The 17,509-nt window shown below is 41.1% G+C and overlaps 1 protein-coding gene and 1 long non-coding RNA gene across 11 annotated transcripts in view; one reads left to right on the plus strand and one right to left on the minus strand.

Moving 5' to 3' along the window:
* LOC148222643 (uncharacterized) overlaps nt 1-17,234 on the plus strand; it is a 28,736-nt gene extending 11,502 nt beyond the window's left edge. For 4 of the 9 annotated variants that reach the window (XR_015805698.1, XR_015805696.1, XR_015805697.1 and 1 more), the window contains 2 exons: nt 3,743-5,633; nt 13,724-17,234. This is a non-coding gene — a long non-coding RNA (uncharacterized LOC148222643). The remainder of the gene's footprint in view (nt 1-3,742; nt 5,634-13,723) is intronic. The other 5 variants (XR_015805699.1, XR_015805704.1, XR_015805701.1 and 2 more) reach the window with 3 other exon arrangements.
* The window catches only part of PCOLCE2 (procollagen C-endopeptidase enhancer 2), a 52,518-nt gene that overhangs the window by 25,553 nt on the left and 9,456 nt on the right, over nt 1-17,509 (minus strand). For both annotated transcript variants that reach the window (XM_088170802.1, XM_088170803.1), the window contains exon 2: nt 7,815-8,067. Coding sequence is in view for 1 of the 2 variants with exons in the window: in XM_088170803.1 (XP_088026929.1) it covers nt 7,815-7,838 (24 nt within the window). In the remaining variant the exon portion in view is untranslated. The remainder of the gene's footprint in view (nt 1-7,814; nt 8,068-17,509) is intronic.

Below are 17,509 nucleotides of genomic sequence, written 5' to 3' on the forward strand. Positions count from 1 at the left end.
TTTGGACAAAAGATGTCTAACTTTTGACAATTGACATTGCAGGAAAAGTTTTCTACAGTAGTTTCTTTTTGAAGATAGAACAAAAACTATTTTCTGTCATGTGTCCCTGAGGTGACAGATCTTCAGGCTTGGAATGATGAATCTTTAGTGACAGACATTTAACGTATGAACTACAGTGCTAGTGCCATAGTAATTATAAAAAATGCCTGCTGTCCCAGGGTGTCATTGCCTCCTGCAGCAGTCAGGCAGAAATGCCAGCCTGAGTGACCCCTCTTCACCCAGCAGCTGCTGCCAGCAATCCTGGGCTCACTTAGTGATGCTGGTGATCCAGGGGTGAGGGCTTCTCCCTATCAGTCACTGAAGAAAGGTATTTTGAACACAAAGCTGACAAGAGACAAATTTCCTAATGAATGTCTGGCAAGTGGACCTTGTCTGCCTGAAAATGAGGCAACTACTGAAGTGGAAAGTGGAAACCTCTTCCTGAAATGTAACCTTGTGTGACAGACTGTCCCTGAGATATTATTTGAAAACACTCTGTAAATGTTGGTTCAAACTTCCATGTATCCCTGACATCTTTCCAATGACAAAGTTAATCATGATGTGGCTGTGCAGTGGCCAAAGTGGCCTGATGACCTGACTGAAAATGAAGCTTAGTTTATGCTCCAGCTTTCAGGCTTCTCACCAAGTCTTCTTTTCTCTGTACAGAGTCACCTGCACAAAATACCTTGGCGTTTTGTGCCATGGCAAAAAAGCTTTCAGTACTCTCTTGGTGTTTCTGTACAGGTCCTGTTCAGCTGACAGTGTGAAATTAATTTAAATTTACATAAATACTATCAACAACCACTCTATATTTCATTTTAATCATAGAATGGTTTGAGTTAGCAGGGACCTTTAAAGGTCATCTAATCCCCTGCAAATGAGCAGGGACTAGATCAGGTTGTTCAGAGCCCCATCCAATCTGACCTTGAATGTTTCCAGGGACAGGGCATCCACCACCTCTCTTGGTGATGCCACCCTCATAATAAGAAATTCCTTCCTCATATCTTATCTGAGTTCACACTCTCTTAGTTTAAAACCATTACTCCTTGTCCTATTGCTACAAGCACTATAAAAAAGATTCCCCTCCATCTTTCTTGTAAATCCCTTTCACTTATTGAAAGGCTGCAATAAAGGCTGCTCTTGAGCGTTCTCCAGGCTAAACAACTCTTAAGTCTTTCAGTGCAGTCTTAAGTGCCAAGATCTTGATATTTTCACTTCCAAAAGAACTTTGGTATTTCCTGAAATTGCAAGTTGTCCCTTTTCATAATAGCGTTGGAAAACATGCAGTAGAGAGGATTTATCCCTATTTTTTTGATAATCCAAGCACTTAAAGTGACTCTTGCAAACTGATATGCCCAGCCAGTTCCTAGGATTCACAGATTTGCTGAGACCAGTAAGACAAAGAGCTATCCATGTTATGCCTTCAACTGAATCTGCTACTTTATAGAAATAAAAACCCACACAAGAATTGGCACTGAAAAACATGCAGAGCCTCCACCCTTCCCCAGGCTGGAATTTTCACTCTTCTCTCTTTTTGTCTGTCAAGCTTTGCTCTTGGCTCATTTATCAAATGACAGTATGGTTTCTGGCTTTATATAAAAAGTGTCTGTGATGATCCATAGACCCTCCTTCCCCTGGTTCTTCTGATACTGAGATACCAAATGTAAATGTAATATTGACAGTATTCCCACGCCTTAGGAATTTAGGAACTTATTAGGAATTAAGCTTACATTCTTTAATTATGGGTTTTTTGGTCTCTTTGCTAGTTTTACTTCAAGTAATGTCATATTTAATACAGTTGCAAAACTTCATATTTCATTTTAGCATTTAGCAGAGAATGGACATGATGCATTAATCATAAAAGCAGTACAGTTTTTCAGTACGGCTTTTCTAAATTACCTTCTGGTGTTTCCATTTGTCACTTTGGATAATTCTAATATCAATTTCTACTTGCCTCTTCTCTTTATAGGAATACAAACTGGTATCCAATAATTATTTTTAAAAAATGTTACCTTCTATTGTTCAAAGTCAATTGCTTATTTGCCAGCATAAGAAAATATTAAGGAGAACGGTGCTGATTTATCATTACTTGAACAGTTTTGCATCATAATATGAAAATTATAATTGCAAACATTCCTGTAATCAAAGAGATCTAATAATGATTAACCAGAGGGCCCACTATCAAGCAGAATGCTTGAAACATTGATAATATTGTGAACAGATACTCCTTCCTAGTACAAGCCTCCTAAAGGATTGTTTTAACATTTCCAATGAAGCATCCCAGAGTCCATTGACCAAGAGCAGACACTTACAATGACCATATCACACAGCAGGTGTAGAAATGGCTAAAGTACCAGTCAGAAGAATGGATTCTAAAAAAAACATTTTAAGCAAGTGCTATGTCCCTAACAGTGCATTTTAAATACAATAGTCAGAGGAAAACATTCAATATGTAAAAGCATAAAGTATGGAGTAGAAGTATGGAGTAGAAGGCCCCAAAATAACAAAAGGCAGAGCCTCTGAACTGCCAACAGGTAGCTGTGAATCAGGCACTTCCATGGCCAAATCTTCCAGCAGCAGACAGAGAGAGAGGAGAGGAGCAAGGCACCGCAGTCTCTGCAGGTCAACTTCCATGCTCCAGCACGGGGCAGAGCACCATCAAGGGTCACAGGGTGCTATTCTTATCTAGAGAGCTGTAAAAGCTAAGACAGATCAGCCAGCCAGTCTTGATTTAATCTAAATCAGCAGATCTCCAAGTGAATAATATTATGAAACAAAATTACAAAACAGATTCCCTTAGCTTTGGTGGATGTGGGAAAGAAACCTGATACCATTAATTGTGTTGTGCTTGGGAAGGAAATAGGTGAGCCGCCAGAAAACCGTGTCACTAAAATGGAAAAAATAGACTTTCTGTTTCTTGGTACAAAACAGAATTAATTTAATTAGGGATATATATATATATATATATATATATATATATAAATTATCCTTGGAGCCATTGTTCTCATTTAATAATAAGACTCACTTAAGTCTGCATATGAATAAATTTCTGGAGACTTAGATCAGAGTCTGGTTTATAGACTGTGTAATGAAAAGCGCTGATACTTTGAACAATCTACTGTACAATGGCATCTTTTCTCCTCCAAAATCAACACCTCCAGTAGACACTGTTAAACTCAGCCCTGATCTGAATGAAGAGGGTGTGGAGCCAGTGCTGTTACTGACACAACTGGTCTAAGAAACTGGTGATGGTCACAGCCACCTTCCCTTCGAGCTGGCTGCAGTGACACAGGAGGCACAGGGTAAAGGCACACGGGAATGCACTCAGGAGTGTGTGCAGGGAGAGGCTGTCAGGTACTCTTCGTGCAGAAATAGGGAAAGAAATGTTACAAAAGGCATCAAGGGTGTTCCAGAGAAGTCTCTTTCAGGATGAGAGTGTGCTTTCGGCAAGAATGTTGTCAAAAATAAAACTGGAACTTCCAGCAAAGGAGGTAACTATTTATTGTGTGGGAGCTTTAATTCTCTAGTGTTCAAGAAAGACTTTTATATTGTCTATAAAAAAGTAGGTATGTATCAAGGCATCTAGCTTCAGTTCCCTCCCCCCCATTTTTATTCTTTCCTATCTTCTGAATTCTGTAGTTGCAGGGTAGAGATATTTCTAAGGAGAATCAAATGTGTTATGCTGTCATCCTCTATTGCACAGGTGATACCTGGGACCTGAGTCTCACAGTGCAGTTTCACAGGTAATTAGTTTGCTGTTACTGGCAAGACAGATTTGAAATCAGAACTAAGCCCTGCGAGAAACTGTTTCCTGCCAATGCTCTCGTTTCTTTTCCTGATTTTCTCTCTACTATTCTTTTTAGGGTTAGACATAAAAGGGAGAACAGTTGGATCTAATTTATTTACTGCAAATGCTTAGGAAGAAAAGTGTTGTTCAGCCAACTAAAATGATATTTTCCTACTTTTACTGATAAGAAAATTCACTATCTGCTTCCAAATTACCAAAAAGGAGACAATGAGGAAAAAGCACTTTACTAAATGTGCAAATGATATGACAGCCTGTGCAACAAGAGATGGGAGAATACAATCAAATTTCCATCAGCTGTAATAACTCTTGCACCTGTTTTCTTGGCTTGAAAAGGAGTCCCTAACTTAACTGAGCAGCTCAACAGCTACATCTGAATGATGAACTGGGGGAGCCTACATCGGAAGGACTTCTTTCCTCAAAGATGAAAATTCAGAACAGGGAGAATTCCCCTGCTTTAGTAGGCAGATTAGGCCAAGCTAAGAAGGCCAAAGTAACTGCGGGGGAATATCTTGATACAGTCATTCTGTGCCAGGCACAGCATCATATTGATGGTACAGAAAGACTTCCTGGGTTCCTCCTGCTGTTTGTGCTAAATCCTCAGTTGTCTTTATTCAGTGCAGAGTCCCTGGCAAGAACGTGGGTGTTGCATCATTGATGTTCCTGTGCAACAATAAATTGTACCAGGGCTGGGCAGTTCTGACTACAGGAATTACAGTCAGTCCCTATGGCCTACTTCCCATCAGAGTACAGGGGTCATGGAATGCAAAATTGGGGCCAAATTATTTCACTGGTGGCTGGAACTCAGCTATTTGCCATGTGCATTACAATAGTGAGTTTACTTTTTCTAAGTGCTGAATTACTGTCCTGGGAGATGCACACATGCGTTCCAGACCAGAATTCAGAGTTTAGCCTAATATTATGTTTTTTAAACACATCTGTGATCTATTATGTTGCTGGGTAATGATTTTCACAGAATCATTGTTATTTAATATGTAAAGAAATGTCACTGTCAATATCAGTCTCAGCATGGTTTTGCAAGGATAAGTGCTTCTTCCTATGGGCAAAATATTACAGGTCATTAAAATGTTAAAGTATTAAGGGGAAAAGTTATAAAAGAATTGAAGGAACATAATGGAAATTTTAGGAGCTGGGATGAGACTTCTAGATAGTGGTAATTTTAGTTACAAAATGTATCAGAAAAGTAAGCTAAACACTGGAAAAGTATTATAGAAACAGCATTATATGCCTAAATTAGATATATACTTGGTATAAAAATGCTTAAAACTTGTATTCAGTTCTAACTCAACAACAGTCCTTTAGTACATTAGGAATCAAAAGTGCAGTGCCAGAATTAAGTAGTTGATGCTTTTTGTATTCCAAGAGTTACTTGTTTTAATCCTTTCAAGAGCCTCAGACTATTTTTCTTTTAAGAGTCTCTGAGGAAATTTCTCATATCCACCAAACAAAATAAAGGCCAGACTGAATAAGTAATATTGTAATTTAATTTCAGTGTTCAGTTTGGACATGGACACTTGAGCACAGGTAACTGTTTTGAAAGAGCCTTTATGTTTAAATCCTTCTACTCACTTTCTGAAAGGGTACTTCAAGATGAGAAAAATCTTTCCAGAATCTAAGCTTGGTCTTTGGGCTCATTCTTGAGATAACAGCCGAATTTCATTTTAATCCCAGCAGGAAAGGAATGAAGAATGCCTGCCTCTACCACATAATATTTTCTGGTGGATAGGAAGCATCTTTGAATAGGGAATCAGAGAATTTTCAAGGATTGGTGAGTATTTAAATTTCTATTACCTGTTTTGCAGTTGGAGAGCTGTACTGCTATAACTCTTCCACTTCAAAGCAATTATGCCTGGTTTTTGGTGTGTATGAAGGGCTGATGCAGCTCTTGTGCTCCTGTTTTATGTAATCCATCCTTCTTTAAGAGGTGCAGTGCTTTGCCTGAAGTATGCTGAGCCAGCATTCCTTCATCTTTCCAGATGTACTGCAGTGCACTGATAATAATTATCCTGTGCAGTGTCAAATAGCAAGGAATTCCTGCTGTAAATAGGTGCAGATGTAGATATGTGATGTGAGATATATAGATTCTTGAAAGGGTATGAGAAGAACTGGTTCATATGGAGCCTGAGTTCGAAGTGCAACCAATAGATCATGATTATTATACTGTCTATCTAGTACAACATCTCTGTATTCAGCTTTCCAGCTTAGTGTTCAAATCTCTGGGCTCTTAGGAACTTTAACACTGCTGACACTTCTCTCTGCCTTGACACCACCCTAAAATGTTTGCTGGCCTCTCTTGGTTATCATCCATCCCATGGTTACAGGTTTTACCCAGTTAAAGTGTGACTCTGTGGATTCCTTAGTAATTTTCTGTCATTATTAACATCAGAGCCACCTCTTAAGTACCCTTATTCAATTATCTCCTTTTAATGTAAGTGAAAATCCAGTACATCTAATTCAACGAAGTAGATTCTGAACTCAATGTACTGTGCATTGTGTCTCTGATCTGCCTTGGATTGTTGTTTTCTGAATTTATACCTGTTGTGTCATTTTTACATTTTCTGTAATGCAGAAGACTCCAGCATCCATTTCCTTCCAGTCAAATGTAAACTGTAAGAAAGTGGTCAGAGGTCTGATCCAAACACAACAGGACTTTTGATTTTATTGCATCCTTGTGTTCAAAGATTATTGTGACAGTTTTGACTCAATTTCCAAATTCTTCAGCTACTTTGTATTAATACAAGAATCGGGGCTTAAATCTGTCATTCAGTTTTGGGTAGTTTAGAAGTCTATTCCACTCCTAATCCCAATTTATCCATTTTGGTTTAGTTTGGTATTTGAACTACCCTTAAAATATAAGTCTATTTGTTAAACTGAATGTTTTTCAGTTAAGGAAAATGAAGTTTTCCCAGGCTGTCGATTTCCAAGTTACCTTGCCTTTCATAGAAACCCTTCACTCTATGACAACAAGGTATGCTTCATAAAATAACAGTTTTTAAAGCAGAAAGCAGAAATTATCTACCTGACCTTTGATTAGACTAGGATAAAAGGCATAGAATTTGTGGAGCCTATCCTGGTAAACAAGATATTATTAGAGGACTTTCTAATTTAGTATGAGCGAATATTTGGCTGAATGCTTGAACAAGAAAGAAAATCTCAGTACTCAGGAACTGAGTATGATTTTTCATATTTCTAAATAAAATTAAGTTTCCAAATTCAATATAATTTGGTGCAAACTATTCTACTTAATGCTAAAGAAGTATTTTTAATACAAGTGGTTGTCAAAATAATGACACAAATTGATGTGTAAATCTCACAGAGAAAGTGAGGATAGCATTAATGCTCTTGAAGAAGTCAGTGCATGCCTCACAGAGTCTAACTCCTACCTGTGTTTGAGAGGAATTCTCCTCTCCTCTGCAAATTCAGGTTTCTGCCTCACAGCAGTGACCTGACCATCAGTCCCTTTCACTGGAACAGTCCCACTTTGTAAAAAATACTTAAATATTCATGGAGACAGCTGGTGAGAGAAAAACAATGCTCCAGTCTGATGGTTCAGTAACCCTCCTGGGGAGGGTGGAGGTGTTAGTCCCAGTCCCAGTGAATGTGTAATTATTTATACAAAGTAGAACAGTGTCAACAGGAGAAGTGACAAGTCCTGTCTCCCAAAAAGTTTCCTTGCAGGAATCAAGAAGTCTAAAGAAACAATAATGCATTTGCCAGAAATCTGCCAGGTATAGTTAACAACGGTTTAAACAAACTCTAAAAATAATTTACAGATTATTCCTGAAATAGCTAAGCTTTTGGATGAATGGATGTTCTTCCACATCTCTGAGACAGACCTTGTTCCTCATATTAAGTGAACAGACCTTTCATCCTGCAAAGCAAAACAGTTCTTAAAAATAGGAATCATTCAGAACATATTTTAAGAACTGAGCATCTCATAACATCATACCTCCATCCTTGCTCCTATTGACATCAATGGAAGAAAAACCAGTATTTATATGTCCCACAAGCAGATCTGTCTCTTGGAGAATGCTGCTCTATAATGGTTTGTGGATGACAGGAATAAAGAACTCTTGAGATCTGCCTGCCAGTTGAATAGCCACGGCTGTATGGAGCTCCTGCAGTAATGTTTGTGCAGAGTCTTGCCGAAAGCATCATGTGAGGCACGGTTCTTCAGCACAAATGAGTTTTCATTGGACCAGCTAAAAGACACAATATTTCAGGCAACAAATTCTCATTCAGGGCTAAGGCAGAAGAAACAAGAATTAAGCTATGTGCAGGCTGAGGAGAACTGGTCTCACTTTATCTCAATTTGTGAATTAGACAGTGTGTCACAATTTTCTAACATCTTACAGTTTGTATGAGTTTCCATTAGAGATCTCAAGAAAGCATAGATAGTTCTAGTGCATATGCCTGACCTACAGACACCCAGCTTGACAAAAATGGCATCAGAAATTAGAAATTCACCACTTCTGGCTTTAAAATATTAGTACAGAAACCCTAAGAGGTTTAAGCTTTAGTCATCAAAACCAGAGCTGCCTGAAAATTGTTTTTAGAGCTCAGCTGTAAACAGTGTTGTAGTAATTCATATTATGGTAAGCATAGAGTCATATCCCTTTTGTTAGTCATATATTTTGCCAATAAAATGACTTTCATAAAACAAACAAAAAAAAAAATCAGAGTGTATATAATCAAAACACAATAATTTCTGATATCTGGAAAGAAATTATTGACTGCAGAGCAAGAAATGACCTTTGAAACATATTTTCAGATGAATGATTTTTAAAGAAAATTTTGAATGAAAGCTGCTGCAAAAGCAGAGAAGTCTTGAAACTCAGAAAGGGATAGGACACAGCAGATTTCTGCATCTACACGTCTTATGTAAAAGCTGTAAAGAACAGGCAGCTGTCACCAAGAGGTAAGAATCCACCAAGTGATATCGGGATGAGTACTCAAAAGTTAAGGAGTTAAATATTACACAGGCTCTGGCAGATGAAAAGAGAATGACCAAGCAGCAAGTGTTGCATCAAATCTAAGTAGTTGATGCTTGTAAAGAACAGCAATATGTCCATCCAGATTTAGAGTCAAAGATTAACAAAATTTAGATTATTACAACAAATTAAAAAGTTTTAGTACTTCTAAAGCCATAGCAGGGAAATGAGGAGTTTTTGAATCTGCTGGCATTTTTCCCATGTGGTGCAGGTCAGCATTTCAGGCCTTTTTCTTTGGGAAGAAATAAAATTCTGTCAAAGAGACACTGAGGCAGTGGCAGTGGTAATAAAGCTGGATGCTAACACCACATTCCTATTGAAATTCAGTGTGCAACTGGTATACAACTCTAACTGGTGTCTTTCAAATATGCTCCAATGCCTCTCCACTCAATTCCTTGAGGCAGGAACACACAATTTACCCAGTGTTACAGGGAAGAAAGGGAGGCACAATTGTGTATATATATTCTGAATATAGTGTGCATTTGGCATGTGGACAAAACTAAATGCAGACATTACAACATGTACAGAAACACTGTGAGCAAGTGCCATGGATGCACTTGTGGTTTTTTGGAGGAAGCAGCATTTCTCTGTTCCACTCACTGCTCTGCTGTGTTCACCACAGCACCATCCACAAAACCCAGCCCATCCCAGGAACCAGACTTTGGGTTAATGGCATGAGTGCTCCTGGCCCTGGGAAATGAGTGCAGTGAGCCACTGTCTAACTGAGGCTGAGGTGTCCTTCAGACTGGGGTGTCCTGCAGGCTGTCCCTGGCCACCTGCTCACAGGAAACAAGCTGCTCTCCTGGCCCACAATGTGCAGGCAGTACCAGATGTAAAGCTCTCTGCAAGTTTAGTTTATAGCTGCCTGTCCTTGGATGTCTGATCTGGGTTTTCAGTCGTGACTTCATAAGTCTGTCCTGCCCTGCTCCTGCCTGTGGGCTGTGGCTGTGGCATGCTGTGGTGGTGGTCGAGGGTGTAAGGCTGGGATGGTGGCAGTGCACAGCAGGAAGCATGAGGCTGACATCCCTGGGGAGCTGTGGCTCTGCAGCTGCAGGATATGGGTTGATGAAGGTTTTGCATCGTACCTTAGAGACCCCTGAAGCCTGGCACCTCTGCATCATTTTTGTCCTTCCCTGTCTGTGGGTGTCACATGAATTTTCTGTAAGCTTAAGATAACTCTTAAATGGGCATTGGTGAGAACACTGCACTGCAACACCAGCTGGACCAGAGAATTACTGCCCCCAGTAGTCAAACCTGAGAACAGCTTGCAACTATGTTATTTTGTTTTGTTGACAGCTAGCCCCAAAGCAACTGATACTTTTGCAACTTGATCTCTTCATGGAAGTAATTTATGGGAATGTGAGAATTTTCAAGAAAATTCTTTCAGTTAAGGGATAATGTGGAAAGTTTTATTTCCTCCATTACATTCCTATTTCTTCTATTATGTTCTTATCATAAAATAAAAATCTTTGAATATACAATTATAAGTGAGCTCTGAAACAAAAGATCTAGCATCTGTGTACCCTGGAGATGGTTGTCCTTCCTACCTATAAAAAGCCATACGAAACCCCCAGAGTTCTGTTGTAATTTATGTAAGAGAAATTGTAAACATATCACTGAAACTTGCCCTGCAAAAACCTTCTAAAGAGTGTTGTAGATGAAAAAACTCCTTGTCATGTGAAGCCTTTCTATTTTTACCATGTCACTTGGAAGGGTCACTGTTTACTGTATTAGCTATAACCTAATGAGATGTGTCCCGTGGCAAATCCAGGACTGGAACTGTTGGACAGGTTGTGGTGGTTCTATTATTAGAAACCCGTTACATTTGACATTGAGCAAAAAAGATGGGGCTCATACTGCAGAACATTTCTTATACTCCTGAGAGTAAATCCCAGCAGCTGTTACCAGAAAAGATGCTGAAACCTCTGAGTTCTCATTGACTGGACTTGCAAGTCAATCAGTCTTGTTGAATTATGCAAAATCTCTTGACAAAGAAATGATGACTGATATCCTAAGAACAAAATCTAATGGCAAAAACAATAAGTCTTGCTATTGACTGAGCAAATTCCTCAGAGACCAGAATTTCACTCTCAAAGAGTATTTTGTATCTAGACAGGTTGTGTGTTGACTTAGTTTATATAATGTGTCTGAAATATCCAGAAAAGCTTTACCTGTAACTGGGCTGTGTGAGGAAATAAATGCATTCAGTTTTCAATGGCATGTCAGAATAAAATATGTTATTACTGGGTTTAACTGAATATACAAGAATAATTGCATATTGCCACATTTCAACCATATTTCAATTGGGATGTAAAGTTATTTACTCTTTAGTGCTAATAAAACCAACTGTATAAGACAGGAAGAGAAGACTGCAGAAAGGCCACGAGCGGTAGGGAGGTCACTTGTACATCTTGCCTGTGTGACAGCAGCACATGCAGCTACACAAAGCTACACGAGCCTCATTCGGGGCACTGTGGCACTGACACAGGGAGCATGGACAGCCTTACTGGCTGCTCCACCTTGGTTCCTCTCAGAGAGCTTCCACCCACATTCAAGGCAGTTGTCAGTGCTCAGGTTGCATAAGAGGAGTCAGATCTGAAGAAATTTGGCTTCAGGCTTGAAATTTGTAAAGGGAAATGGATCAGATAGTGAAGTTGGGTCAGAAAGTGGGAAGAAATAAATGAAAGGAAGAAAGTAGTAAAGAGCGTTGGAAACACTTTGATGAGATGCTACATCTGCATCCATTCAATGAGACTGCTGACTTTCACAGCTTGTGCCAACACAAGATGTAGGGATCGCTGGGTACCTTGCACAAGAAATCATAATACTGTGAAAAATTTTTCCATGTGTTGATGTTAAATAAGAAAGGAGTGGACCGGGCTTCCTTGTATCTGAACTTTGACAAGGGGAAATCATCTGACAGTCTCAGGGCAGCTCTGGATTGTGGCTGTACCCAGAAGAGACTTATTTGAAAGATGAACAGTGGACAGGAAAGCACAGCTGTCTCGAGGGTGCTATATGATCTTTGGAAATACGTTGTGAGTGAAGTGTCACTGGCCAAAATGAATGGGAGTTCCCCAGGAGAGCTTGAAGGTCATGGCAAGCCAAGAGCTGGTGTCTGTGACTGAGAGGATGAGTGTCAGCTCTGCCCTACAAACAGCACAGCCAGTCCAACAGCTCCTGCAGTAAACTAACACACAGGGATTGAATCCTAACACTGTTACAATATACCAGTTAACATTGCAATGTTAGAGCCAAGAAGGAGACTGCAGTATTTCAGAAAGTACATTTTAATTCCTAAGGTGTTGAAAACTGTAATATGAAATATATGTGCATTGTTTGACATCAGCTGGGAATGTGGTAGGCAGGTTCTATGAACACAGGTCAGTCTGAAACCTGAGCAACAGAGTGAAAGAATTGTTCCCATCCAGTAGGTAACATGGTGTCTGTAGCAGGGTGGTCATGGCATTGTGCCAGCCGGGTGTGTGCCTCATGGCTAACTTGGGCTTTACCCGGGCTCGTCCATCTCTCTTGTTCTGGGCCAGGAAGGAGCCATTTCTGAACAGATGATTTTCAACTGCTCAGCTTTGAAAGGTGAAATCCTGCATAGGAAGATACTTTCAGATTTTTTATTTTTTTTTTTTTACTTCTTGCCTGTTTTGTTTATTTGTTTGCTTGTCACACTGGTTTTAAACTAATATGTAAATCTAATAGGTATGTTAATCTGCATCTGCTGTGGTATGCATGTGATAAAGGAAACAGATCAAATGAACTTATTGTAGTCAATATGCTTAAATAAAAAGTCAACATGGCAAGATGCATATTCTCACTTTGACTGACTTATGTTCAGTTTGAGTTCCAGGAATGTCTAAGAGGGTGGCGTCATCCCCTTAAAACAGGGGTTTTTTTCCCCTATTGGATTATATCAGCAAACAGCTGCCTCTAAGGCATTATTTTTGCCAGACGGCCAGGCTCTCTGTGCTAGCTTCTGCCTGAGTGTTCAATGGATGGGGCATCGCTCCCAAATCAGCCCAGGGAACAGTAGCGGCGCCCAGCCGAGGTGCCACAAAGGGCAGCGCTTCCACCAGCTGTGCCAGGGCTGGGCGGAGGCACCTGCCGGGGTCTCCTGGTCTCCCTCCTGTACTCTACAAATGAGAAATGCAGCGCCAGCTCCCATGGAGAAAACGTGTCCGTGCTGGAGAGCCGTCCAGCCGCTCTCCGGCCTTGGCCCCGGCCGTGCCCGCGCTGGCAGCGCTCCTGCGGCTCCTCCTGGCGGCCCGGAGCTTGACTCCGGCCCCGCCACACTGCCCCGGCCCCGCCACACAGCCATGGCCCCGCCACACTGCCCCGGCCCCGCCACACGGCCCCGGCCCCGCCACACAGCCATGGCCCCGCCACACTGCCCCGGCTCCGCCACACTGCCCCGGCTCCGCCACACGGCCCCGGCCCCGCCACACGGCCCCGGCCCCGCCACACGGCCCCGGCCCCGCCACACGGCCACGGCCCCGCCACACGGCCCCGGCTCCGCCACACGGCCCCTGCCCCGCCACACGGCCCCGGCCCCGCCACACGGCCCCGGCCCCGCCACACGGCCCCGGCCCCGCCACACAGCCATGGCCCCGCCACACTGCCCCGGCCCCGCCACACGGCCCCGGCCCCGCCACACGGCCCCGGCCCCGCCGCTGGCCGGTGGTTCCCAGAGCCACCACAGCTCCCCTGCAGCAACTTCACCCCCGCACTTCATCCCCGCACACACCACTCTGCTGCTGTTCATCTGTGTGCATGTGCTGGGGCAGATTAAAACAATCTGAATTACCCCATATTTTTCAATATATGTGAACAATTTGTTTTGCCTTGTTCATTTCAGGCTGGTGAAAGAGGATTCGATCCAACTCAGACCGCAGAGCGCTGAAGACACTGAAATCAGCTGGAATAAACTTTCTAACACATTTGAAGCATTAGAAAGCAGGCTTTCTTTATCTGTGCAGGATACACAGAGGATTTTTTTTTATTCTGTATGTGTTGTGAGGCTTTACAACAAGGTATTTATCCATCGTAATCATACATATTCATTAAATGTGGTTCTTATTCTATACATAAACATTCCTTTCCTAGAACTAATTTATATGTATCCACCTCCCACTGGAAGTCCTTTTTTGGTCCTAGACAGTCATAAAAGGGGTCTCTGGTGGTTATATTCACTGAATTCTCTGATATAAAAGGAGACCTTCCTTTGAACTTTGGGGGGGGGGCATGTGCTGTTACTTCTTTGTTACATGAGTTGCAAAAAACCACTGTGGTCCTTTTTATCTATTTGTCCACTGGTTTCAGCCACGTTTATCCTCCAGTGGTCATATTTTTACATCCATTTATCCTTTTTATGGTCATTTAGTCTTTAAGCTCTATCCAGCAACTTCAGAGAAATGGAAATTTTCTATTTTCTATATCATTTATCATTGATGGCTGAGTTAGAAAAGGAAGGTTTGTTTTCTTAAAACTGAGTAAGACCAAATCTTTTCTAGGAAGCTCCTGCTGGTTGACCTCAGTGTCCTCCACGGGTCTGTTGGGCACAGACTAATGTTGCAAAAGTTTCTTCTGAACAGCAGGCCTGAATCTCTTTACTCTGAGGTTCACTTGGCACAGCAGGCAGGCAGGGCTGTCACTGCCTGGTTCTCAGGCTGCTTTGACTCGTGTGTGGGAGCTGCCCTGGTGGGATCATGTGGCTCCGTGCCACGGATGGACCGGTGCAGCACAGAGATGTGCTGTGCCACACTGCACTCCTGCTGCAACCTCTGTGCCAGTACAGCACACAGGGATGTGATTAGGGAATAGGAGGGGAAAAGAGCTTTTCACAAGTCAGAATTGTTCTCCAGCCTGTTTGAGCCTTCTGGGCAAAATGCCAAGGGAAGAGAACTGAGTCTGGTGCTTGTTTGTGAATGTAGCCCAGGAATCACTTGTGAAGGGAACTGCTGACCTATTATAGTGCACAAGGGAAGTTGTCACCTTAGAGCCTTCATTTACCAGCCTGTTTGTAGCAGATTGTTTCATTCATGAGCTAGTGGGGGACTGAAATGGCTTTTGAAACAAAGAGTGTTGAGTAATAAATTGGAAGTCACTCATGTCTAGGAGATACAGTGTTGCCCTGACACTAAACTAGAAATCATGACAATTCTAGAGTCTGAAAATCATAATAATTTGTTAGCTCTATGTGCATATTTGGCTAATGAATAACATTCCTATTTAAAAGCAGCAATGAAGTGTGTCGGAAATTTCTAGGGGAATATTTAATACTTTCCACAGAGGACTTGCACTCCAAGCCACAGCTGCTGTAAAGAGAAGAGGATCAGATTCATGTGGGTCTTCGGTAACCCTGCTTGGAGAAAGTCACTGTGACTTTCAGAAGAGAACACAGTGATTACTTCACTTGGTAATATTTGTAAGTCCACCAGTTCATTTGTTTTGTGCAAACTTATGTAAGAATCTGCCAGCAAAGTCAAAATCAATACATCTTTTAAACTCTGTGCGGTTAATTTTACCTTTTTTTTTTTTTTCCCTTTAATAAGGAAGACTTCTAAAATGTCTTTTTGGTAACAGCTAGAGACCTCAGCTAAAGTATGTAGGACACCACCAACTTTTTCCTGTAATCAATTCTCAGCCTTATGTCTGAATACAAGAACATACTCATCACAGATTAACTATAATGGAGGTATCTACTATTTGCCATTCATTATATCAATTCACTATATTCTTTGGAATAATGGTCATCTCAGTAGAAGCAGATCTGAAGATAACACTGGCTGTATATTCCCTCTGAGGTGATAGGCCTGCCAAATGCTAAGATAGCTGTGACTTTAAATAATATTCATTTAACAACCTGAATATTGTATTTTGAGCAGGTTTCCCACTCTTGTACAGTCTCAGTTCTCTGTGTTTTACTGAATACAGTTCAGAACATCTGAAATTTAGAATAAAAGAGATGGCATGCTTCTCTTGGGGCAGAATAGTTATGGCTTGAAGGAATGTGCTCTATTGCTACAGACAAAGGTGTTCTTTATAGAATATTTGGCTTCTAAGTTTTGAGTCTATATTCTACAGAAATAAATATTCTTTTTAACTATGTTGGCTAATGAATATATTTTTTAGTGCTAATTGATTCTGGTTACTTACTGTTCCAAACTGTTTCTCTTCAAGCTATGATTTTCTACTACACTACAAGAAACAAAGTTTTGATGTAACTGGGGCAAATTGAAAGTCTGCAGCTTTATTTCATGACTAAGTTAGTCCATTTCTAGCTATACATTTATATTTTGCTCTTTGTTTTGTAACAGAATTTTTCAGACAATGACCTGAGAGTGCTTTAAAGTGCTAGAGCTGAGGAGGGAATGTGAGTCTCGGGTGTTGAAGTGTAGGATGCCTTAGGGCTGGATGGCAGGATCTGCTGTGCCAGACTCTTGCTGGCAGCATTTCCCTGGCACTATCTGCTCATTAGGGCTCTGCTTCTATAGCACACTTAAACACAAGGAAAAGTTCACCCTGCCAAAGAACAAAGATAAACATACAGTCCTATTAAAGCATGTGCTTATGAGCTTCACTAAATTTTGGATAATGAGAGATGCTGCCTGTGCACACAAAGGTATCAGAGAAGCTGCCCCAGGGACCTGTTTACCTTTTGCTCATTATTTGTATAATTTCTGAGGGCTACAGGTACTGCTGCTTGTTATCCATCCCACTGACATTTCCTAGTTGTCTTTCCAAGTGCTGCAAAAAAGAAAAGCTGAGATTTTGGAACACTAGTGAGTGCCAGTGATTGAATTCCATTGCCTCAGGAATCTTGATGTGGAGAGCCCTGCATATAAAGAAGGGGGGAAAAAAAAGGATTTTTTTTCTTGTACATGTGGCATTGCCCAGTTTCTCAGGACAGCAGAGGGGAGTCAGAGAGAATAGAGAATAGACATTTTCTAGCAAACAGAGTATAATATTGAAAAGTATGCTTAACACCAAAAATGGAAACTATATTTTCATATTTCATCAGTCAGGAGGGACAGGAAAGGATTAGACCTTGGAGGCAGGAGAGACTCAAATTTGAAAACTCTATAAAATTGCTTACTCTCCAAAAAGATGGTGTGACATGGTTGTTTTGCTTCTGTAAAGCATGCATCATGTACCCAAAGGCTGTGCTCCCTGGCAAGAGAAATATTTCCAGCTCCCCACTAACAGAAGTGTACTGCCACTCCTGATAAAAAAATCTGCCTTGTAGTGGAGGGTTTCTGATGCAGAAAGTGCATCTGTAGTGTCTGCCCCAAAGGCTCTTGTAACTGTAGCTAAGATTTAACCATAGCATTAATACTGATTTGCTCTACGTTTTTACCAGCTTTTAATTTTTAATGCGTTTCATCTCCACTCACAGATCCTGTTAACCACACATGATCCCATGATGAGAGAATAAAATCTGAAGGTAATTGCTATGTGTCAGATATTCCTTTGTTCCTCCTCAAATACAGTCCTGACTTTTAGGGTTATTTTTCAGAGAAGTGATGTCATGGTAACAAAATATAGATTGCCTTCAGATTTCCAGTAGATTATCAGAGTAACTATAGATCCACCACAGCTGAAGGCTGAGGTACTGACCTCAATAAATTACCTGTCCTAGAAG

Source organism: Sturnus vulgaris, chromosome 10 (genome assembly GCF_052056855.1).
Source record: "Sturnus vulgaris isolate bStuVul1 chromosome 10, bStuVul1.hap1, whole genome shotgun sequence".
In the NCBI taxonomy this organism is placed as follows: Eukaryota; Metazoa; Chordata; class Aves; order Passeriformes; family Sturnidae; genus Sturnus; species Sturnus vulgaris.